Source organism: Biomphalaria glabrata, chromosome 2, assembly GCF_947242115.1.
Source record: "Biomphalaria glabrata chromosome 2, xgBioGlab47.1, whole genome shotgun sequence".
Lineage (NCBI taxonomy): Eukaryota > Metazoa > Mollusca > Gastropoda > Planorbidae > Biomphalaria > Biomphalaria glabrata.
The window spans coordinates 17687224-17711910 of NC_074712.1; the positions used below are offsets into that span (position 1 = coordinate 17687224).

At 32.6% G+C, this 24687-nt stretch overlaps 1 protein-coding gene across 10 annotated transcripts; it reads left to right on the forward strand.

Annotated features, from left to right (window-relative positions):
- The first annotated feature begins 2 nt into the window (after positions 1-2).
- Positions 3-24153, forward strand: LOC106056257 (myoglobin-like). 10 transcript variants are annotated; one of them, XR_008776454.1, is made up of 16 exons: positions 2501-2666; positions 5756-5892; positions 7064-7159; positions 7414-7533; positions 7996-8114; positions 13283-13297; positions 13684-13783; positions 15785-15938; positions 16559-16610; positions 17866-17935; positions 18043-18118; positions 19352-19453; positions 20035-20131; positions 20368-20444; positions 21205-21322; positions 22769-22904. XR_008776454.1 is itself a non-coding variant. In XM_056019489.1 (15 exons), exons 2-15 carry the CDS (start codon positions 5776-5778, stop codon positions 22921-22923), a joined length of 1350 nt encoding a protein of 449 aa, XP_055875464.1. In that variant the 5' UTR covers positions 3-23; positions 5756-5775; the 3' UTR covers positions 22924-24153. The 10 variants fall into 10 exon arrangements, 8 of the variants coding, with proteins under 8 accessions (XP_055875464.1, XP_055875461.1, XP_055875462.1 ...); XR_008776455.1 differs by having other exon boundaries at positions 21223-21322; XM_056019489.1 differs by lacking the exons at positions 2501-2666; positions 21205-21322 and adding an exon at positions 3-23 and having other exon boundaries at positions 22769-24153.
- The last annotated feature ends 534 nt before the right edge of the window (positions 24154-24687 follow it).

Here is a 24687-nt window from a genome sequence, read left to right on the forward strand (position 1 = left end):
ATTCAGACTAAATCTATACTCGGGTGCTAGATCTATAGTTTATATTGAAATAAATTAGAATCTAGATCTATATTTTAACGAGATGATATCTATTAATATTTTTTTTATTTAAATTTATAATAGATGCTCAATTAGGTATAGAAAACTAATAGTCATGTTTGCAGGGGAGGGGGATGCATCACAGGTTGAGCGAGGCGGGTAATATTTACAATACAATCTAATCGTAGGGGCGCGACCACTCGTTTTCGTCTAAATCAGTCCATGTGGTTGCCAGACATCCGTCAAAAGGGAAATGGTTATTCTTTTTTATGTCGCTTCCTGAGTGCTGCAGACAGAAGTGTGAAAATGTCCGTCTTTTACAATGTTTTCAAAATTATCTAATGCAATCCTTTATATTAGGCCACACTATTTATTGGATTGGGTTAATAATGCGAATGATATTCTGTTGTTAGACCAGTAGTAGGGTTAAAAAGTGTGCTTGCTAGTGTTAAGAACTACAATAAAAAGTCATAATATTGAGTGACTTTTCATTCTGATGAAAATCAGAGAAAAAAAAATTGCCTTGTTACAATCTTAGGGCCGTATTTTGTCTAGATCCGGTCCTGTACAAAATAGACCTGTTACAAGACGTCTTGCTCACATCAAGGACGACAATACGCCGATCTCACCAAATAAAGAGAAGCGAAATTACTCTGTGTTACAATTGTTCCTAACATTTCAGTATCGGTATGCGCCTTTCTCACTTTATCTAGCTTCGACTTGAATAATTAGCTATAGACTCCGGTTTCATCAGCTGAGAATGCAAGAAAAATGCTTGGCACTGGGCTCTGGGATTACTCCCTGACTAGCAAGATAGCCTAATTTATGTTTTTTTTTTCGTCTGAGGAGTTACAAGTCTCATCTCTCATCTGTCCCTTGACTTTCGTCGTAGGGGCGTTGTGATAGTTCCCGTGACCACTTTTCCCGGTCAGCGGCTCTTAGAAGGATATCAAAAGATTATAGGCCGGTTTATTTATTTTTTTATGTTATCCAGCCAGCTATTCTTTTGACTACCCTTTCTTTTTGTTCCCTCCAATTTAGGCTACCTTGGAGAATGACTTTTGGTAGTGAATCTCTCTCTATTATATACATATATATATATATATTGCGTAGCCGGGGGGGGGGGGGGTTCGGAATTTATTGACTGATTTTTTGCTTTGATTTTGTTTATTTTAGTTGAGATTTTAACTCACATCACTTGCCCCAGCGCAGCCAAAGGGGTTTTGGGTTTATAAGCCCCTACCACCTTCTATAAAATTAAACAAAAAAATCGACAATCCCCAAATTCCAAGAGTATAGCTAAGGAAGATTTTGATTTTAAAACCCCATCCGAAATCTACGATAAACCCCCTTCTTCAATATAAGACTATCCATTCATCAGTCACCACATTCTATGAGCGTAGCCAAGAGGAGTTTTGTGTTTAAAACCCCCCTCCAGCGGGGTTTGCAGCTAAAAACCACCTCTTCATTATAAAAAAAGCAAATTACGCACTTAAAATTCTATAAGCGTAGCCAAAGGGATTCTTTACTTTAAACCCCCCTTCAGCGGGGTTTGGAGCTAAAAAATACCTCTCCAATAATAAAAAAAAAAAAAATACGCGCTTAAAATGCCATGAGCATAATCAAAAGGATTCTTTATTTTAAATCCAACAAATTACACACTCAAAATGCTATATATATGATCGTAGCCAAAGGGGGTTTTGAGTTTAAACCACCTCAAGCGGGGTTTGAAGCTAAAAAATGCCTCTTCAATACACACACACAAAAAAAGCAAATTAAACACTCAAAATTCTATTAGAGTAGCCAAGCAAAGGGGAGTTTTGAGTATAAACCCCCTCCCCCAGAGGGCTTTTTTTTTTAAATTTAAAACACTTCCAGATGGTTTTGAGTTTAAAAACCACCATACAGAGAGTTTTGAGGTTTTTATTCTAAAGCAAACTACTGTCACCAAATTCTATGAGCGTAGCTAAGGGGGTTGTTAATTTGTTAAAAAAAAAATCCAGAGATTTTTTAGTTTTACCCCCCCCCCCCAACAAATAATTTTGACGATAAAACTTCCCTTTCCGATATAAAATCTAACGCAAACTACAGTCACCTAATTCCAAGAGCGTACTTTATAGCCAAGAGAGGTTACAAATTTCTACCAGTGGCTGGGCACCATTAATAAAGTGCAGTGATTAGCCATCTGCCGAAATTGAAAAAGACTAAATGTGGCTCAACAAAAACGGCTAAGAAAAATTTTAGAAGTCTACTAGATCTATACATATATTATACCCTCTTATACTTTGTATTGATCTATTATATCCGTGACCTCCGTGAAGGTGCCAATCTATCACACCTAATATGTGTATTTTTTTTTTTTAAACAAATTCTGGGTATCTAAGTATCGTGTGTTTGAACGGCGCCTTCGACATACACGGAGGTCACGGTTTGAAACGGTAGTTCAGAGTTCAGAATCTATACAGAGTCTAAAGTCTAGACCTATTCTAGATGTGTAGACTAGAAAGGCCCATTATAGGGTCTATAGATCTTTATATAAATATAGATCTATAATCTATATACATAGAGGTCTAGATCTATATGTAATTATAATATATAGCAAGACATCTAGATCTAGTAGTAGTACGGTATAGATCTATTCTAGAACAGATTTACAGATTTTTATACTAGATTACTATATAATATATAGATGATTAGATGATAGTTGATCTAGAATCTAGATCTATTCTCTATGTCTTGATTTTACTAATTTTACTAGATCTAGATTCTAGATCTAATTTTAGTCTTATCTTAATGAATCTACTAGAATCTAAAGACTAATCGTTTAAACTTTAATGATAATTAATCTAGATTAGAATTTAGAGTACAAGTACATACTAACATTATATTATAGTATTATTATATTATACATTATTTATAGGTCATAATAAATGATAATTAGACCTAGAACTAGAGTCTATATTATAAATGAAATACCATTTATTATAAATAATATAAATTAGTTCTGTTTTAGAGTAAGTTAGTATTACTTAGACTTTAGTCTTAGTCTTAGATGTCTAGTTGTCTTAGTTAACTTAGACTTGTCTTAGATTTAGTCTAGTAAAGTCTAGTTCAGGGGTCGGCAACCTTTTGAGCCGAAAGAGCCAAAAATTACGATTTAAAAAATTTCAATGTTTTTAAAGAGCCACAATTTATTTCTTCCAAACAATAAATAGTATTCGCATTAATAAAGTTTTTTGATTAAAAAAAAAAAACAAATCTATTTATTCATAAGAAAAAAATATTTTATTATCGTTATATAAATATTTTTTTACACAACTGATTTATCATAAATAAAGGTAATAAAATACATAGTCTATAAATATATCTAGATCTAGTATTAGTATGTATACTCTTGATTTAGCTCATTTGGATCTCTCAAGTCAAAGAAAAAGAAAGGAGGAGCAAACTATGTAGATGTGTCTAGATCTAGAAGAGTCTAAAAATCTAGACCTTGACTTTGACTTGTCTACTGTACTCTCATTGGCCTCCTTCAGTCGTAGAACGACTATATCTATGGTTCATCTCAGAGCACACTTCGTCATGTTGCTGTGGAGCCCTATTTTGGAGAGACACTCCCATCCACAGATAGCGCAGGTTAATGTGGCTTTTGCTTCGGTGGTAGAGGAGCTGGCCATTTTTTGGATTGTACGTTTTTCTTCCTGAGCTGAGACCCATGTTCTTTCACTGTCCATAGCTTTCTTGGTCACCGTCTCTCTCCATCTGTTGCAGTCTAGAGCTATGTCTTCCCAATTGTCAGTATTGATGTTCACTGATTTGAGGTCACGGTTTATTACATCTATGTAACGGAGGTGGGAGCGATCAGTTTTTCTTGTGCCAGTTGCGAGTTGACCATAGATGATGACTTTCGGGATGCGCTTGTCCTCCATCCGGCGAATATGTCCAAGCCAGCGCAAACGGTGTTGTCTGAGGGCTGTAAAGATGCTGGGAATACCTGTTCGCGCAAGGATCTCAGTATTGCACACTTTTTTTTTTCCATGTGACATTCAAGATCCTATGGAGACTGTAAGGGAACTCGGGTGAGTTCTTTACCACTTACGTATGGCTCGATAATCTAGGGTATGATTCTCAATTACACTTGTCAATACTTGCTTAACTCAAATACGAACACTTAGTATACATCAACTCTAACTCCTTATATTCATGAATATCGATAATACTTTAATACTTAATAAGGCACACAATTATATCACTCTTATGAAATACACAAAACACCAGCACCCTACTCAGACCAGGTCAGCTCTCCAACTGCTAGACTGACCGCTAGAAACCTAATTGTCCCCCCTTGAAAATCCCGTGATAAAAACAATTCACACACCAACTAATAAAATAAACAAACACACACACAATCTCACATCTTACACGCCCACGCTCTTGACAGAGACATCTCAAATGGAATGAGTTCAGTTTTCTCTCTTGATTTGCATAGGTGGTCCATGATTCACTGCCATACAGCAGTGTACTCATAACGCATGCCTTGTAGACTTCCATTTTGGTCACCGTAGTTAGCTTATGGTTTTCCCAAACTCTTGGCCTGAGTATAGCGAAGGTCGAGGCAGCCTTCCCTATGCGTTTTTTTATCTCCTCTTCTAGAGACAGGTCATCTTTAATTGTGGATCCCAGATAGCAGAATTCGTTTACGGTGTCCAGCTTGTTATTGTCTATGAGGATGGAGGGTGGTGCTGTAGCAGGTGGTCCCATAACATTTGTTTTCGTGCTAATAGTCAAGCCATATTCTTTACAGGCCTGAGAGAAGCGGGACATTAGTGACTGAAGTTCCTCTTGCGTGTGTGCCACTACCGCTGCATCATCCGGGAATAGCATATCTCTTACGAGGGTGGCTCTGATTTTAGTTTTGGCCCTCAGTCTGGCAATATTTAGGAGTTTGCCATCAAATCTGTAATGGAGATAGATGCCTTCGGTGGATTTGTCAAATGCATTGTGGATTAGCAGTGAAAATAGTATTCCAAAGAGGGTTGGGGCCAGGACACATCCTTGTTTAACTCCGCTGTTTATACTGAAACAGTCAGAGCTGGCACCGTTGAATTGCACTGTACCCATCATATTTTGGTGGAAAGATATTACATTTAGCCTATTATCTGTACAAATTTTAAAGAGGCCATCTCTGCAAACTAGATCGAAGGCATTTGTCAGGTCAATAAACGCAATGTACATAGACATCCTTTGTTCTCTGCACTTTTCCTGGAGTTGGCGGATGGAGAAAAGTCAATCGGGGATCTCCCTTAGCGAAAGCCACATTGTGATTCTGGATAGACCCAATCAGTGAGTTTTTGTAGCCTGGGAAGTATCACTTGAGCAAAGACTTTGCCTACAATACTTAGGAGGGAGATGCCCCTGTAATTGTTGCAGTATCTTCTGTCACCTTTGTTCTTATAAAGTGTAATGATTTTAGCATCCTGCAGATCTTGTGGCACAGCACCTTCTCGCCAACATTTGCAAAGCAGTTTGTGTACTACCGGCGTATTAAATAATAATGCCATAGTTGTTGAAGTTACAGATAATGTAATATATAATTCTAGAAAGAGATTACACCTACAGATAGGATATACTGCCACATTTAAGATATTACAAACATTACCAACCTACAACATATATCTAGATTCTAAATTCTACTTACTTACTTACTTTTTTGCAGATCACAAATAAAAAAACAAAATGCCAAATCAGAGTGTTAACACTAATGGGATTGCAGGTAGATCACAGAGCTTTGATTTCAATCTTAATAGTTTCAAGATATCAGTAAATTTTGGATTTTTGGTGGAGAATCCATTGGTAAGTTGAGCACAAAAATGTATTCCAGATTTTAATTTTACAATCTGATTTCAATTAGATATTAAGCTGGTTCTAGTAGGACCAAGTAGGATTTTTGGATATAATAAAAATAAAATTGCTAGCCTGAAGCCAAAAAAAAAAAAGAAAATGGCCACAATAATGATTTGTGAAACGTAAAGAAAATTGTTGAAGGATTTTCTACTCTGTGGGCAATAACTGAATATCATGTGACACCACTTTAAAACTTTGTAAAACAAACAAAATATCTTGTTCACTATTGGGAATTGATAACACCATATGTTCAGCAAAAATCCATTTATTTTTATGTTTTATTATGCTAAGTTTTCTTTTAAAACTATCTTTTGGGGCCCTTTTGTAAAGTGGGCCAGCAAGTGTGGTCTTTAGATTTTTTGCGAGACTTTTATATAGGATGAGTACCAGGAACAAAGGAGAGAGGCAGGCAAAAGAAACAGAAAATGGATGAATACAAAGAGCGTTGTGGCTCCCCAGGGTCTAGTGAAACTAGTGAAGTAAACAGTTTTTAAAAAAGCATGAAATAAAACTTTGACTTTTAGTAGCCTGAACAATTTATCATGTTCAGCTATTCATCTAGCAACACATTGTGTGTGTGAGAGGGAGAGTGAGTATGTGTATGTTATATCCATGAGAGAGAGTGTGTGTTATATCCATAAGAGTGTGTGTGTGTATTATATCCATAAGTGAGAGTGTGCGTTATATCTATAAGAGTGTGTGTGTGTGTTATATCCATGAGAGCGAATGTGTGTGTTATATCCTTGTTGCATGGCTTACATTAGCCTAATAAATTACAATGAGTTTTAAAAAAAAAACATTAAATCTTTTAACTTTAATTATTTATGATAATGAAATATCTTCATTTGAAAAAATATTCCCCAAAATTGAGACACACCTTTTCATTTAATGAAATTGTGGAATAAGAATGATGATGTGCAATGTTTAATGAGTTCTAGTCAAACCTTTCTAATATGATCATGACTTTTAGAGCTTAAACCATAAAAAAAAAGTGTGGATAATAAAGATATTATTATTATTAATAGGTCAAAACAGTACCTTTATCGAAAATGCAGATATATTTGATCACACTACGTATACAAAATTTGTGAAATTGTATGCATCTATTTGTTTTTAACAGACATCTCTTCCAACCTACTTCAATCCCTGGAATACATTAGCTGAACAATTACCTGAATTGTACAAAGCAAAGAGAGTCAGAGAAGCTGTTCATGAGGTGACATTTGTTTTTTTCTTTTTTAGCAAGAATATTTACAACTAAATTTTTTTTTTTAATTTGTTCCATACCATTTTTTTTTCTTTAAATTACAAATATAATTAATTAGCTTCCTGGTCAGTCTTGTTCTTTCTTAAGAACTTTTGTGTGTAATTTGATTATTTTTGTTCATAGCTTAAAAAAAAAAAAAAAAAAAGACACCATTTTTTTATATGTATAAAACAGAAAAATAAATAATTTTTTTTTTCTTTCAGTTACCTTTATTAGACTACAACCAACTGTCTGGTCACAGGCAGCTCAGATTGGCCCATCTACAGCTCAGTTTTATTACTGCTGGCTATGTGTGGCAAAATGGGGAAGCTGGCATTCCAAAAGTAAAATTTAATGCTAAGTAAAATTTAATGCTAATATTGTTGTTTTTTTGTGTAAATAAAATTTTTAATTCACATTTTTTGTTGTAGTTACATTATATAAATATAAAAATTTAATGTTCCCCATCATTATTAGAGGTCTAGCCATTCAGTAATTCATAGTAAATGCCATAACATTTAAATTTATCACCGTATTGTCAACTAAATGTATTATATATATAAAGTAAAATCTCTGCAAATTGATTTTACCATGACTCTATTAGGTTTTCTAAATTATATTATTCTTTAAGAAAGGTAAAATTCAAAATTCTTTTTATAATTACTATAGCAGTTTTATTGTAAGACTATTTCTTGATCTTTTTTAATTGTACTGACCTGTCTGTCAGTATTTTTTTTAGCTATGTTTTACATGTAATTTAGTAATTTAATGTAATTTACTAATAAAGTTGTTCTACCTATTTTTAGTCACTTCCAAAAAGCTTGGCAGTCCCTTTCTATCGTATATCTGAGCTCCTCGGGATGCAGCCAGTTTTATGCCATGCAGGTCTTGCCCTCGCCAACTGGAGACTGAAAGATCCTAATGGGTAAGTTTGTGGTTTCTACTACTGAAAGCATTCAATTACATATTTAGTACAGTAGCATTGACTGAGTGAACCCTGTGGAAAACTCATGAGCTGGCAGCTTGGAGCACACAGGTGTACAATTTGGCAGGAACTGTGACGCTGCTGATCTCAAACTGTATTGGTACCTGCCATTCCTTTGGACACATCCTCAGTGTGGTGAAGGGGTGAGGAACTGTTGTGTAGAGACATCATTCCGAACCAATTAATGCCCAGGCTTTCATCTCATTTCATTGAGATGATCCATATTTGCTTCATGACTGAAGGAGGAGGGCGTAGAAGCTAAAAAACTTGTTGATGCAATCTGAAAAAATAGCATAAAATTGGATGTAACTCTGTGAATGTGTAACATACTTTTTTACTTGCACTTAAGCAATCAGTTCTGCACTGATCATTTTCTTCTTTTTACCTATATGGAACTCTAGGGTTAATAACCTTCTAGGGACTAGTCTTTATTTCTTTCTATTTTGTTTTCTATTTCTCTTCTTGTGCTTGTGACACTTTCTTTTATACAAGAAATGTAATTTTGAATGATTAGCACTACTTACTTAGACTTAAAGCCTCCCCTGATATTTGGCCCTTAGGGTAGCAAGCCATACCAAAGAGTATTTACTTTTTAGCTTTACCAAAACCTTCAACAAATATATAAAATCTTAGTGCCAACATATACAAACAAATAAGATTTTTTTACTTATCTTGCATGCTTCCAAAATTCCAAACAGTCTCCAGGCATTGAAGAATGTTTTCCCACTAGAAATTTCTCTGATTTATTGATCAATATTTTTAAAAGGACCAATGAGCAATGCACTGCAACAAATGTCTTTTTATTAAAATAACACAATGGAACATGTCTTGACTTTATTCAACAAGACTGATTGCTCGAGTACAATGGACATGCTGGTCACACAGAGAAAATAAACAACTCACTACAGTTTGCTTTGTAAATGTCTGATAAACCTTGACCAATAGTAGTTTCTTGAAAACTTATGATTTATTTCTGCAAAAAGTATTCTCCAAAATAGTTGTGTAATACTCAAACTTTTAATGTTTTTTAGCGGCCCCCGAAAGGGGAAAAGATGCTATTAGTTTTGTGAGGCCTGTCTGTCCGTCCTTCCCATTTAGATCTCAGAAACTAGAAGAGAAAATGAAAATCCGACATCATGATATTTTAGATCATTCAAAGTTCTGATGCAACAGCTACTTTTTTCTTTTCCAAAAGTGAACCATCTAATTTAAAAAATTATATATACAAGCAGATTTTTTTAAAAATTACACCACTTTTCAGTGAAAAACTTCAGGGGAAGTAAGTCTTATTAAAAAGTTCATTAGCTTCTTCATTAATAAATCAAGCTTCATTCATAGATTCGCTCATTGGTAAAAAAAAAATTGCATCTAAGGTCACAGTTGAAAAGTATCAATGGATCGATGATTATAAAATAGATTTTCCTTTTATTAACTAACTCATGGAATAGAATATTGATTCAAATGTTGTTTTTAAAAAAAGAATTTTAATACGAACTTCGTTTCAATTGTAAGTTTAAAAAAAACAAACTACTTTTATACCGCTCAGTTTTCGCACATCGTCATTAGGCTATACACTTGACAACAATCTAAATTACAATAAATAGAGGCCAGACATAGATCTTGATTTAGATTTAATTGTATTAAACAATTTAAACAAAACTTACATTTATAATCCATTAAGAAATAGTTTATCTTCTAACAGCTTAGGGGTGCAGATTTATTTATTATGTAAGCAGTAGTATCACATCAAGAAGTGAATCTGTAACCCAGTAGTAGGCCTACTAATCCTGATCATAATATTGACCTAGATTGTCCTAGCTAGATCTAGTTACCTAGTTACAATCTAGTAGATCTAGATTCTATTTATAGATCTAGTCTAGATTCTAGTAATCTAGTCTAAGTCTAGATTAGGCTATAAATTTAGTTCTGGATCTTTATCAAGAGTCTATTTATCAAGAGTCTATTTAGTCTAGACCTAGTCTAGGATGGCTGCCTGGTCATGCGGTTTTGCGTGCTGGACTGTCATTTGGATTAATCGATGATCCCAGGTTCAAACCCTGCCCTGCAGGACTAGGAAGTAAATTATCTTTGACTCTGAAGGAACATCCCAAACATGTAAAACATTTTACAAACATTTTCTAGATCTAGTCTAGATTTGAGATCTAGATTCTAGATCAAGATGTAGATTTAGATCAGTGTTTCTCAAACTTTTTTGTCTGGCGGCACAGTAAACAAACTACAAAAATTTCGCGGCACACCACGAAGAGCAACAGTTGTTTTATAATAAAAAAAAAAAGATTTGACCTGTTTTTAAGTATTACATTTAATGTGTAGGGTGTGCCTGTTTTTGAGAGCAAATGCGATCTAATCAAGTCTCCAGAGTCGACAAACAAACTCGCATTTCATCGTCTATTGTAAGAAGTCTCTCTCTTTTCTTAGACTTGATTTCAGTCAGTGCTGAAAATTCAAACTCACAAAACCATGAAGATGCAAATGGAAGAATTATTTTTAAACTGATTGCAGGATATAACTTGTTGATTGAAATCCAAAACATGTCCTGGCTGTTTTCCCCCAAAATTTGACTATAGAACTGCATCATTTTTTAAATCAATGAGTTGCTCTTCTTCTTCATTTTGTAAGATTTGTAGCTTCATTGTTTCCAAATGGAGAGCTGACCCATCCATACTCATTACTTCCAACTGTTGGAAAGTAATGCTGCAATGCTGACTGCAGATGTGTCAAAGTGTCCAGAATTTCGGGGCTCATTTCTTTATTTGAAGCACATTCATTGTAAGTAGGAAAGCAGTCCTTTCGAGATCTTACTTTGCATCAACGACAATTTTTCACCAAATGACTTCAGTTTTGAGATGCAGTGATGATTGTTTCCGATGGTCCTTTAAGACTTAAATTCAATGAATTTAATTTGTCAAATAAATCAAAGAGAAATGTCACCTTAACCCACCAGATCTCGTCATGAAAAGAAAATCCAAAGTCTTTTTTTTTCAGCCTCCAAGAATGAAATCAGCTCAGCCTTGAGTAAGACGACATGCTTTAACACATTTCCCCTGGAGAGCCAACGAACGTTGGTGTGATACAGGAGACATTTGTAGTCTGAATCCATTGCTTCACAAAGCAGAGAGAAAAGTCGGAATGCAAGCGGTCGAGATTTTATGAAGTTTACAACTTCAATCACTTGATTCAGAACAGATATCAAATCTTTCGGCCAAGACTTGAAGGCAAGAGCATATCTGTGGATCATGCAGTGAACAACTAATACATTTGGATTTTCTTGACGCAAAAGAGTGACGAATCCCTTTCTATTTCCCTGCATTGAAGGACAGCCATCGGTGCAAACGCTGACACAGTTTTTCCACTGTAGTTTAAATAGCAAAATGTTTTCATTCACCACTTTGAAAATATCTTCACCTTTGATCGTAGTTGGTAAGTCTTTTCAAAATAAGAATTCGTTGACACATTTTTCATTCTTTATGAACCGAATAAAAGCTAGCAGCTGGGCTTTGCCGCTAACGTCTGTGGATTCATCAACTTAAAGAAAGAGACCACAGCAGAGAAACTTTATCGTCAATCAAGTCGAAGTGTTCGCAGATTTGATCTTGTAAATCTGACGATAAGTCTGCGCGAGATAGTATCATTGGACAAAAGAAATTTCTTAACTTTTTCGGCAGTATCGGGTCCAAGGATAGTTTCAACAACTATTGCTAAAGCTGGTGCAATGACAGATGCATGCTCTTGCGTTTCGCTAATAACTGAGCAACCTTATGACTTGCAATCAATCCCTTTTCTGTCAGCGTTAGGTAATTCATAAGTTTCTTAGCTTGTTTATTTTGTTGAGCCCTGATGTTTTCGAAGTATTCCTTCAGTTGCGCTTTTACAGCTGGATGTTTTGTTTCCAAGTGTCTCTTCAATTTGCTTGGAACAAGCGGCTCATTCGACAGAGTTGCATTGCAGATCAGACAGAATAACAATGGAGCATCTTCAGGTCCAGAAGATATAAAACTATATCCGATGTAATCTTCTTTGTACCTTAGTTTGGTTCCTTGCTTTTCATATAATGCTTTCGCAGTTTCATTTTTGCTAACGTATTTCTCCATGGGTAACTTTTTTTTGTTTTGGTATTATTAGCTTACACCTAAACAATTTACACGAAACACATCGCTTATTATTATCGTTACCAATTCAAGAACTGCTTTGCGTCTACTAAGGCGGCCTACATTTGAGTCATTATAATTATGTATAGTGGAAAATTTCATAACCTAAAGAGCTAACAACCCTTTCCGTCAATATGGAGCGACCCACTATTATTACTGGTCGTTGCAAGTGGGGATATCATCGCAACGTAAAATAAAAATTTAATAGTAGCCAGACCTGCGTAACGCTGCACGTGTGGCGTTCTGAAAACTCCCGCGGCACACCTGCAAATCTTCGGCGGCACACTAGTGTGCCGCGGCACACAGTTTGAGAAACACTGATTTAGATAGATCTAAATCTTCAAGAGTCTAGATCCAGATCTAAACTAGATGCTATATGAGTATATCATATCTAGAACTAGTCAAGAAATCTAGATCTTGTGATTCTTGTCTAGATCTAGATAAAATCTAGATTCTATATTAATCTATATATATTCTGGATCTAGTCTAGACCTATTAAGTAAATAGAGTCTAGAGCGATTATGATCAGGATTAGTAAGCCTAGTAGTGGTTAATAATGTATTAGTCTATACTGTTCGCATGGGAAACCTGTTAAGTTGTGCAGGCCCCTTTTTTTTTTATTTCTTACTATGTCTACTCCAATATATTAATCAAAATTTTTGGGAAGAAGTAGGCCTAGGTATCTTGGAGCAGTGGTGTCATGGGGGAGGGGGGAGGCAAGGGTGCTGTCCGCACCTGTCTACGCCATTTTTGGGGTTGACTACCAAGTTGGAAAAATTATAACTTGGCAAAAGCAGACACATTGAAAAAGATAATAATGAAATCTCGAGATATATGCCTTAATATGCCTTGACACATCTAGATAATAGTTTAATTATAATTTAATATAATAATTTAATTTAATTTATAATTTAATAATTTTTTAAATTTTTGTTTCAGAGCTTTTGATTTTGAGTAAGTTATTTTGTTTAATAAAATACTGATGTAAACAAAAATATACCAAAATAAAGACATGTCTGTAGATACAGTTTTAATTTCTATTTTCAGCTTCTTTTTTTTAATCACAGACAGTTTACTTTTTACATTTATTTTTCTCATTGTTATATTCCTATTTAATGCCTGATAAAAATATCAATCTTAAGAAAATAACACTAAAGAATATGGAATAAAGAACTAAAGAACATGTAATATTTGTATATATTTATATTTTTTTACAGAATAAGCAACCAATTTTTTAGCCAAGCTTTATAATGTCATGTCATTAAATTAGTCACCTGCAACTTTTTTTTAGAAAAATGTTAATGTTTCTCTTTATCTACATTTTTGTTCTATTATGCAAGAAATCTACAGTGTATTTACCATCTACCTGGAGGATATGATGGTGATTGGTTTTGTATCATTCCCTTCATGGTAGAATTCAATTTTGCTAAATGTTTAAAGGTGAGTTCTTATTTAAATTTTCATATAAATTTACGTCATGATCTAAATGGCTGAGTCTTTGAAATGCTTGATTTATGAACTGAATTTTGATCTTATTCTAAACCTTGATTTGGTTTTTTAACCTTCCTAATGTTGTAACCAATTAATTAATTTTTAATTACAAATGAAATTTAGTCTTGAAGGATGGTGTAGCAAAGTTAATAGTCTTTTGTGAACAAAAACAATAATAAACTAAATTGCTTCATATTCCAACTGTTGGCCCCATGTTTAAAACACATCTTTCTCACAAAATGGCAAAGAGTATAAACAAATATGCAGTTTCATAACTGAGAAAGGCTTTGAATTGTGGCCTTGCTTTCTGACAAAAAATTGGTTTTGATTTCATTTTTAAGTTAAAAAGTAACAAAATACATTTTAACATCTTTCTTCTCAACAACCATCCCACTTGAGTGTGAATTGTTCATTGTCTTGACTGTTTAAAGTGATGCATCTACAAAATGTTAGAAACATTTTCATGACTTCTTGTAACTATTTTTTAGCAACACCTCTGTTGCTATTATTTGATAATGAATCTTACTGTTAGTTCTGATAATGTTTGCTACCATAGCATGATAATTAATAATAATAACACAAACATATTTCCAAGAAACTTTGTGTGTTTTCAAAAAGAAGCAACTGCGTCAAATACCTGACTTGTATAGTTTCATTACAAAAAAAAAAACTCAATAAAAAAAAAAAGTCAATAACTTTGATGGCTTGTATCCTCTGTGGATTAATTAAGCAGATTATTATACTGTAAGTGAATTACTTGATCAAATACTATTATTTATTTTGATCATTGGCTGCTGGCAACTGTTAATACTTCACACTGTTATGAGGTTTCATAATTCTGGTAGTTATGAATGCCAACAAATATGAGGCTTTAATTGATTTGTTGTTTGATTGCAAATGAAAATAATATACACAGTAATTTAAAATAGAAGAGACCTGATATAACAGCAGTTTGGTAATACTATAGATGATAAATCACATAGTTCAGTTTTACATACTTATTTCCTCAAAGGGTAGATTTCACACAAATCACAGCTGAATATCATAAAATATTTGTAGCTGCTTTCTACAAAGTAGCATTTATTTTACGCAAGTATAAATGGGCTACTTAAGTATGGTACATCATGGAACTAGCCCTATCACAACCATCTTTCTTTGTATAGGGTTGTGTAGGAAGGTATTGGCTTTCTTGTTACTCTCCATGTTGTTTGATCCACAGAAGATAAATAGAGGAGTTATGTCTAAGTTCTTCAGAAATAATGTTTGATTTTTATTTCATTTCTTGAAAATTGTTGTGTGAATTGTGCAATTGTAAAAAAAAAAAAAAAGATTATTTGGGATTATTTAGTTCGTTATTTTTTATTATTTACTCAGAATTTAAAGTCAGTAGTTTAAATATTAATAATTATTATATCTGATAAGCTTGCATAATGACCAAATATTAGTTTATCTATGCCATGCTGAAGGTCATGGTGGAGGCAAGGTTTTGGAAGACACAAGAATGTTCTTAATTCTTTAGGGTTTACCTATTTAACATCTCCACTAAAGTGTAAAGGTGTTTTTTTGTTTTTTTTTTGTTTTACTGGCCACATAATACCCTCATTAATTATAAAATACAATAAGACTTACTAAATTTCATCTACCCTGAATTTTTCTTACAGTATGTTTGCTTTGAACTAAATTGAAATATTATATTAATTATATTAGACTAAGACAAAAAGAAAATAAAACATTACCTCTTCTTATTAGCTTTAACTATTAACTTAAGACTATTTCAAGTTACCTGTCCAATATAATTTAGTTTTGTTCTTCTACCACACTAATATTGTACCTCTTTACTTAATCTCTAGATATAGAGAATCAATATTTTTCTTAAAATTCTTGACTATGAGAAATATTGTTTTGATTTTTTTTTAAATTGTGCATCACTTTTTAAAATATATGTTTCAGAATTTTGTTGAGATTTTGAATCTGCTAAATGTTGCTGAGGTATCAAATGCAAGAGATGCAGCTTTGACTGACATAGAGAATAGGGTAGCCTTGCAGCTAGATGAAATCAACAAAGTTATTCAGATGATGACTAAATCACTGACCAGAATGCATGGTACAACAAACAGCCCTTTATAATTTAACAACTTAGAAAAGCTTAGAAAAAAAAGTAAATTCTTTTGATGCACATCATAAACTGAATGTATTAACAAGATAAATCCCTGACTAAGCAAAAGATAAACTATTCATGGAAAGGAGTACTTTGAGGTCCAAAAAAAAATTTTTTTTATAGGGAATCATAAGAAAAATGCCTAGCATTGTCCCTAAGTAGACCAATCTTGATATTTATCTTTTGATGCAAAATATGTAGATCACAACCAGGACTAATCTCTTTAACACCAATGTCTTCTCATAACTATATTCTGTTTTTAAAAGTAAGAAAATGATATTTGGAGTCATTTATACACTCAATGAAATGGCTAAAAAAAAAAATAATCCTTTCATTTCTATGGCAATGTCAATTTTTAAAAATGTACATATTTATTTTAAAAGGGACACTTATTCAGCATGCTAAAGCTGTTGTTTAAAATTATTACCTATATGTAATAAGCTTTCATCCATCATACTTTTTTTATTTCACTTTGTCATAATTTTACAAGTGTTTTTTAGTGAGTTTAAAATTTTTGTTATTAACAATGTCAATATTTTTAATTTATAAACTAATTTTTTTTTCAGATCATTTGGATGCTAAAACCTTTTTCAATGAAGTTCGTCCATTCTTAGCAGGGTAATCACATATGTTTTAAATATTATGCATTTAAAGGCAAACCATTTTGTAAAGGTACTGACTACATCTTTTTTTAATTCATTGTACCTGAATTGGAAAAATTGAGTTTATAAACTTACTTCTCAGAGGGCTAAGGATTAGTTGCACAGAGATTGTGTCTTCTTTTTTATACAATGGATATACCATTGTAGCTTAAATAGTAATTTCATTTGCAAAAGATATTTTTTGTTATACAGAGTTTTTTGCTCTTTACAAAGTTTGTACATGATGCAAGTTTTCATTCTTTTTTTCACCTTTATCTCAGACACCTTAAAGAATATGTAAATGAAATTCATATTAAAAAGTAGAACCAGTATATGTATTTAAAATTTTAATTTTTACCCCAAACCCAGCTTGCTTTTAGACTAAATGAACCTAGGTACTGAATATGTACAATAGACGATGTATAGTACGTAATGATAGTGTGGGTGCCATTGTACTAAAAAGCTTATCAGGTTTTGGAATACAAGGCAAGCCAGATCCCCAGTGTACAGGAACAGCAGGCAACTGAAGCAACCAATCATTTTTGTTTACAATTGTAGGAGTATGTGCGTAGCACCTTTTATTTCAATTAATATTAATAATATATTTTTACAAATTTTAGATTTTTTTTCTTTTGTAAAAATTCATAAAATATTTTTTTTGCAATAGAATTTTTCAGAAAATATTGGAAGGCAAGAATATCTGCTACTTATTTTTCCCCTTAATTTATTTTTAAAAATGTGAAATAGTTAAGCTGCAAAAGCTGAAGCACAAAGTGGCAAGTGATCACTGTACCCTAAATTTAAACTTTGTAAATGTTTTACCTGGCTAACATATCATCTTTCTTCCTGGTTAAATTTGATACATAAAAATAAATCACAGCAAAGCTTATGCACAACCTTAAGGATCATTGGCAACAATCAGACATTCCCTTAATGTTATTATAAATAGAACATTTAAAAGAGAGTTTAAAATATTTTTAAATGAAAAAAACTGCCTCTAAATGTCAGTTTTGTCCAAGTTACCAACCAATTTAAAAACTAGACATAAAAATCTCTTTTTTTTTTTTATCCAAATTTTTCTATGAAATGTTTTACTTGAATTGTTGAAAGAATGTATTTAATGTATTTGTATATTTAACATTCCATTTTAATTACTTTTATTTTATTGACTTTAAAATGTACAACTGTGCAACAATTTTTTTTTGAGATAATAAAGCTAAACATCATTCCAGGTGGGGTGGAGAAGGAACTCCACTGCCAGATGGACTTGTCTATGAAGGCATCTCAACTACACCCATCAAAGTAAGTGAAAGTGGTTGGACTTTTTTTGATTCTTGGGGGAAATGGCTTTAACTTATTACCTGCATTCAGTCATTTTATGTATGAAATGTATCCATTTCTTAATGCAGATGCTGGGAGATAGTGCTGCTCAAAGTTCAACCAATCAAGCATTAGATGGCCTGCTAGGAGTGGAGCATAAAAAAAGTAATGTTTTGATACAGTTTTGAATATTTTGTGTATGCTAACCAGGGATGGCACTAAATATTGTGGAGCCCTATGAGAAACATATTTCGCTGGGCCCAGTCTGGGTAGCGATAAAGATAATAACTGAAAATTTAAGATAGTGTATTAGGAAATAAATTCGTACAAAATCACAATCAAATTAATTTTACTTTTCGCACCTTGCGTGTAGTGAAGTCAAATATCAAAATTATGTTTTCTATATAGATCATGCTCAATAGCAAGAATTGCTTATTATTCAATCCAAGTTAGTGAATTGTTGACCTCAAGTAATTCTTGATTAGTTTGAGGTGTGGCAAGCTTCTTTCACTAGAAGTCACAGTTACAGGTATTATTAAAAATATTCTGAGTGCAACTAAGTATTTTGTGAAAGCAAAGTACCCAGTATCTTTCGTTAGTGGACAGATAAGCTAAAATTTCTACTGGAGTTTTGACGGTATTTGGCAGAATATGCCTTAAAGATTCCATTTCATCTGCTGATTCTCGATGACATATATCTGCTGACTTGTTTGTTAATGATGTCAATGCTTGCTCGAGGCTCGCTTTAAACTTTTGTATGCCATCATGCTGAAGGCTTTTGAAGCTGAAAAGAAACCCAAATAGATTTTGGTTTGATTTCAGCTGTGCGAATCTCATCTGCAAGGATTGAATTGCAGCGTCCACAATTCTGTTGAAGCAATTTATCCTGTAGTCACCTTCAGCATTTCCAGGTGTGAAATTTTCCATAAATTTATCACACTGCCATTTCCTTTGACGTTAGGCTGAAAAGGCTTATGAAAGTGTGGGGCCCACTGCAGTCGCATAGATCATTCAGAGTATAGAAAATTTTAAAGTTTGGTGATATGGATACAGACTTGTAAATATTAGAAGACAGTAGTGTTAACTTGAATTCTGGATCTAGTTAGAGATTAGTATTGATATTGTGTATTAATAAGTTTTATAAGTATTATATACACATGTATATTGTCACAAATTAATTGTTGTAGTTCTGATTTAAAAAGTTGAGAAAAAAATAATAATTTTACATTATTATTCCCTTATGTTTAAAAAAACATATTCAAATAATTATTTAAATTATTTCATTTAATATTTTTTTTTGTTTTTTTTGTTTTGTAAATGGTTCTCATTCATTTAATATGTTTCTAGTCTGATATCAAATGTATTTTTATCTTTAGGTTGTACTTTGTTTTTTAAAAGGTCAAAGAGATGTACTGGTGAAGATGAGAAATTACATGCCACCTGAACACAAAAGATTTGTTGAATATTTAGAAAACAGACCTTATGGTTTGAGAAATCTAGGTACATTTTTTTTTTTTCTTACTAACATATTGATAGGATGGTTGATTTAGTTTTTACAATATGATAATCACTAAAGGAATATTTTTTTGTCCACTTTAATTTCTTGTTCTAATGGTTTGGTTTGGTTCTAGGATAAAAAAAAGTTATTGAAAGCTAGCATTTGATGGTGAATGATTTATAATGGATTATTTTCAGTTTGACAACATCTGTGAAACAATGGGTCCAAATGTCTTGCAGACAAAAACCTTTTTTTTTAGACTTTCAATCTTAAATGTCAATACTCTATTATTTTGACATACACATAGAATACAGATCTATGTTGCTAGGACAATGCCCTTAGGCTATGAGATGGAATAAGAAGATCTAATATTATTCTTATATTATTTTGTTCTATAGCTGGTCAAGTGTGCTCTATAATTTAGCATTCAACAAATTATGCACAGCTGCAGCATTGATGAAGCTAGTTTAGGATTAGTTGACTTAAAGCTTTTTATCCTTCCTAGGCATATTATTTCATAAGTTTAGTATTTGGATGTTGGTGACATATGTATGCTTTCTAAATGCCTTTCCTTTTGTTTCAGTTGAATCAAGTACCAATGATGTCCTGAAGTCATCTTACAATAACTGCATTACTGCTTTAGTTCAAATGAGAACATACCACATCCAAATAGTCTCCAAGTTTGTATTAACCTATTTAAATGTTCTTGTCTTTTTCCAGCTTTGATAGAAATTATTTACTTTATAAATTCTTTACTTTATACATATTGTAGTTTAATGGAATCTGAAAAGACTACACTGAGTTAATTACAAACAAAAAAATATTTAAAAAAAAATATTTTAACTTAATAATAAATTAATTAGTTGAAAATTGAAAATGTTTCCAGTTCTATAATCATTTTTTCCCCAATTAACAGATATATTATTGTAGCATCGAAGGGGATGAATGAAGGCAATTACAAAAGTTTAGACTCTAAAGGAACTGGTGGAACAAGTAAGTTTAATTTTTCTTTCATTCTTTCAATTACAATGCACAGAATACACCAAAAGACAGGTTTAACAAACTAATTGCTATCAGCCTGTATTACTCTTACTCTGTATGTTTTTGAGATGATAATTTTGTAAGTACAAATACTTCTGAACCCTGTTTGGCTACACATTTCTTTTTTAAGTTTTAACAGGACATTGATAAATTGTATAGGCTTTGACAAAAATATCAAGTTGGTCTAAATGAATTAGACAAATTTTTATCTGAGAAAAAATGTTTTGATCAATTTTAGATAAAGGCTTATCCACATCTTAGGTTATTTAAAATTGTTTAACAGGCCTACATAGGTCAACAGTTATTGCAAGTCCCATCATTAATGAAAAATGTATAATAAACCGGTATTCTCTTCTTTAGATTCTAATGCATCTGATGCTTTTTTCACAAATATTCAGCCCCTGTTGTCTCACCTCATAGCCAACTAGATCTACAGCCATCAGCATTCTCTTTTTAATTCATTTTCACTTGTGATACTAACCTACAGCACATTTATTTACATCAACTGTCACAGCACCCCTACGACAAAAGTCAAGGGAAAGAGAATGAATTTTTTTTTTACTTCCACCACAGTTAAATATTAGACCTTCAGAATGTTTTTCTAATGAGACATTATCTGTTTTACTTATTGGACTTATTTCAATAAAATAATCTTAGAAGGCTAGATTTAGACGTTTTTTTTTTTTAAATTAATCATTATATTTTAAACTAGATTTATGGTTGATTCTAGTGACATGGTGGCTGAGTGATAAAGTGTTTGGCTTTTGAACCATGAGGTCCTGGGTTTGAATCTCTGTGAAGACTGGGATTTGGGGATTTTTAGGACAACTGTGAGTACACCCAGCACTTTTGGGTACTTGACATTTGTTAGGGAAAGTAAAAGCGGTTGGTCATTGTGCTGGCTACATGACACCCTCATTAACTGTCAGGCATAGAAATAGATGACCTTCACATCATATGCCCTATAAATCGCAACGTCTGAAAGGGTTCTTTACTTTACATATGGTTGATACACTTTTTATTACCAAGTCTGGATAAAAAAATGTTATCAAAATCTATATATAAAATTCTCTTCTTCCCTCAAGAGTTTGTCGAGTAGTAAGAAGTATTTCTGTCCATGAGAAAACAAGAGTAGTATTCAGACTACGGATGACTGGCTGCACTGTCGTTTAAATGTATCAAACCCTGCCCGCTCCCATCCCCCTTTGTCTTGAGGGAGGTTTGGACAAGGAACTAATCTAAATAATCTACTATATGTAAATAGTAGGGCCGGACTTAACCATTGTGGGACCCTATGCGAAATGGATTTCGCGGGCCCAAGTTTGGGTAGGGAAGTGGATAATAAGTGAAATTTAAGAGTTTGTATTAGAAAATAAATTTGTCTATGCATTTTATTCATTCTTTACTACGTACAGAATTACTTTACGAGCCTTGCATGTAGCAAAGTCATACAGTATATCATAATAATTTTGTTTCCTACATAGATCCCGCTCAATAGCAAGAATTACCAAATGTTTCAATCTATCTTTGAGAATTGTTTTCCATATTGAATGACACCCCAAAATGACAATTTTTTTGCATATATTTTCGTATATTTTAATGACTTTTTCGTATATTTTGAGATTTCGGGAGAATTCCAGGAGTTACTGGTAAATCGTCAGGAGGGCGCGGGAAATCTGTTTTAAGTTATAAAATGGTTTAATTAAAATGTATACACCTTGAATTAGAGCGGGTCCTATGAAAGTGCAGATCCTTTGAAAGTGGGGGCCCACTGCGGTCGCATAGGTTGCAGTGGCCTAAGACCGGCTATGCAAAATAGCGGCATATGCTACGCCGCCGGTCGACTAGTATATTATACACGTACTGCTCACTCTGGCATTGAAGTTTATGGCAGGTTTGATTTACAAAACATTAAGAGCATTGTCCTGTATAATAAGTGATTATATTATGCTGCATTTTATTATTATTTCTTTAAATCACAAGTTTTTATGAATTTAGAAAAAACGAAATTCATTTTTGATTACCCTAATTGGGCAGATAATGATACAAGTTTGCAAGTTATCCAGGTAGCATAACCAGTTTTACTAGTAGAGATCTTTATTGGCATCACTGTTGATTTAATTCTACCTGTGTTTACATCCTAACGTACATAGAACATTATACTATTCTTTATAGAAGCAAAATAAAACAAAGTATTTGTGAGCTACAGATAATTTCTCACAAAAGGATATTTTAGAAAAAACTATATCTACATTCTTTTTTATTTATTTTTTCAGGTGTAATGCCATTCCTTAAAGATGTTAGAGCAGACACAGAAACCAAAATGATTGGTTCAAGGCAATCTAAAAAGTCATGGTTAACTATAGGTGCAGTTACTGCAGTAGGAGTTGCAGTCATTTTTGGAGCTGTGCGATTTTTTAAACAAAAGTAAGGATCTCAATCAAATCTGAAAGTGATAATATATATTGAATCTTGGGCAGTCATTTGTTATGTTTAAGGAAATAGTGTTGTTTATTGTAGTGTTGCTGTAATTTATTGTGATGTTGTTATAATATATCTGTATGCTTACAGTATTAGAGTTGGCCATAATATATTGGGATATATTTTTTTACACACAAACTTGTGTTAGAATTAGAGGCTAAAGTCAGGTCTTATTTTTTTTTTTTAATTTGCCAAAATCTTGAAAGTTTTCTATTGTAATCAGGTTCAGTGACAATTATTTTATTTTTGTTGCAATGATTGAAGGATTATTCATTTTGGTATTTGTTGATGCAGACCTAGTCACTATTGATAAAGCTTTAAAGAAATCTTTCTGTAAATATATATTTTTTTAAATAATTATTTTTGAGATAATTAGTCCCAGCTACCTGACTACTGTCATGCTTAATCTAGTCTCAAGAATATGGTTAATTGTATGCGGTCTTTGCCTTACCTATTCTTTAAATTTACTTTCATTGATTCTTATTTTTTAAATGTAATCTCTCTTTGTTGTTTATCCCAGGAGGTAGAAAATTGTAAACTTTACTTCTGGTGCGTTTTCCTAAATTTAAATTGTCAATCTAGTTAATTATGTTGTTCAGTTTTGTAGAGCATTTTAAGTTTGCAGCTTTCTTTTTCAACACAGAGACAAAAAAAAAAACAAAGATTTTTTTTCCCATTTTCCATGTTATTTAAATAGCTCACCATTACAGCACTGCATTTTAAGGTCTATTACAAATAAACACAAAAAAAACAACCTGTCCTTGAAAAGATATTTTAATTTTGCAACCTTTTATCAGCATTTTTGTATCACATGACTTCTGCTTGACTATATTATATATAGGATCTTTTAATTAACTTTCTTGTACGTTTTGATAAATGATGATGTTTTGTACATTAAGTTTATACCTATGCTTTACATTAGGATTATACCAGAGTTTTACATTTAGTGATTAACATTTGGATTATTCTAGTGTTTTACATTTAGATTATACCAGTGTTTTACATTAGAATTATATCAGTGCTTTACATTAAGTATATACCAATCATTTACCAAAAGATTATACCAGTGCTTTACATTAAGATTATAATTATATTTAATATTTTTACAATATTATTGACCTGTTTATGCGATTGGAGCAAATAATTTCTTTAATAATAATACACCTGATTAAAAGTGAAATCTATTTTTTTGTTTTTTGCATTTTTAATATTGTTAAATTGTTTTGTGTCGGCTGAATGGTATAAATCACTTGGCTACCTATCAAGGGGGGCATGAATTCAAATCCTGACTCTTTGAGTTGTTCTGAGCTCCTAATGACAGCATGTAAACCTTCTCTTCCCCCCCCCCCCTTGTCTACTATAGAGATTTGAGCAGAGTGCACTGTGTATGCCATAGCATGAACGATGCAGTGATCTTTAGAAATTAAAAAAATATTGTTTATGAATAAATTATAACAGGTGGGCAACCTTTTTCTACCGAAGGCCACATAAAAAAAAAATAGTGTGTGTATATATATATATATGCAATTAGAAAAATACTCTTGCTGTGTATGTCATTTAATTAAAATGTATTATGCATTATACATTTACATTTCTTTTTTTTTTCCCACACCCAGTTGAATTACAAGGAGAGTTAACAATCTCTTATACTCATTTTAGGAATATTTTTTTAAAACTATATAATCTTTTTACTCCACATGTTACCACATATGTA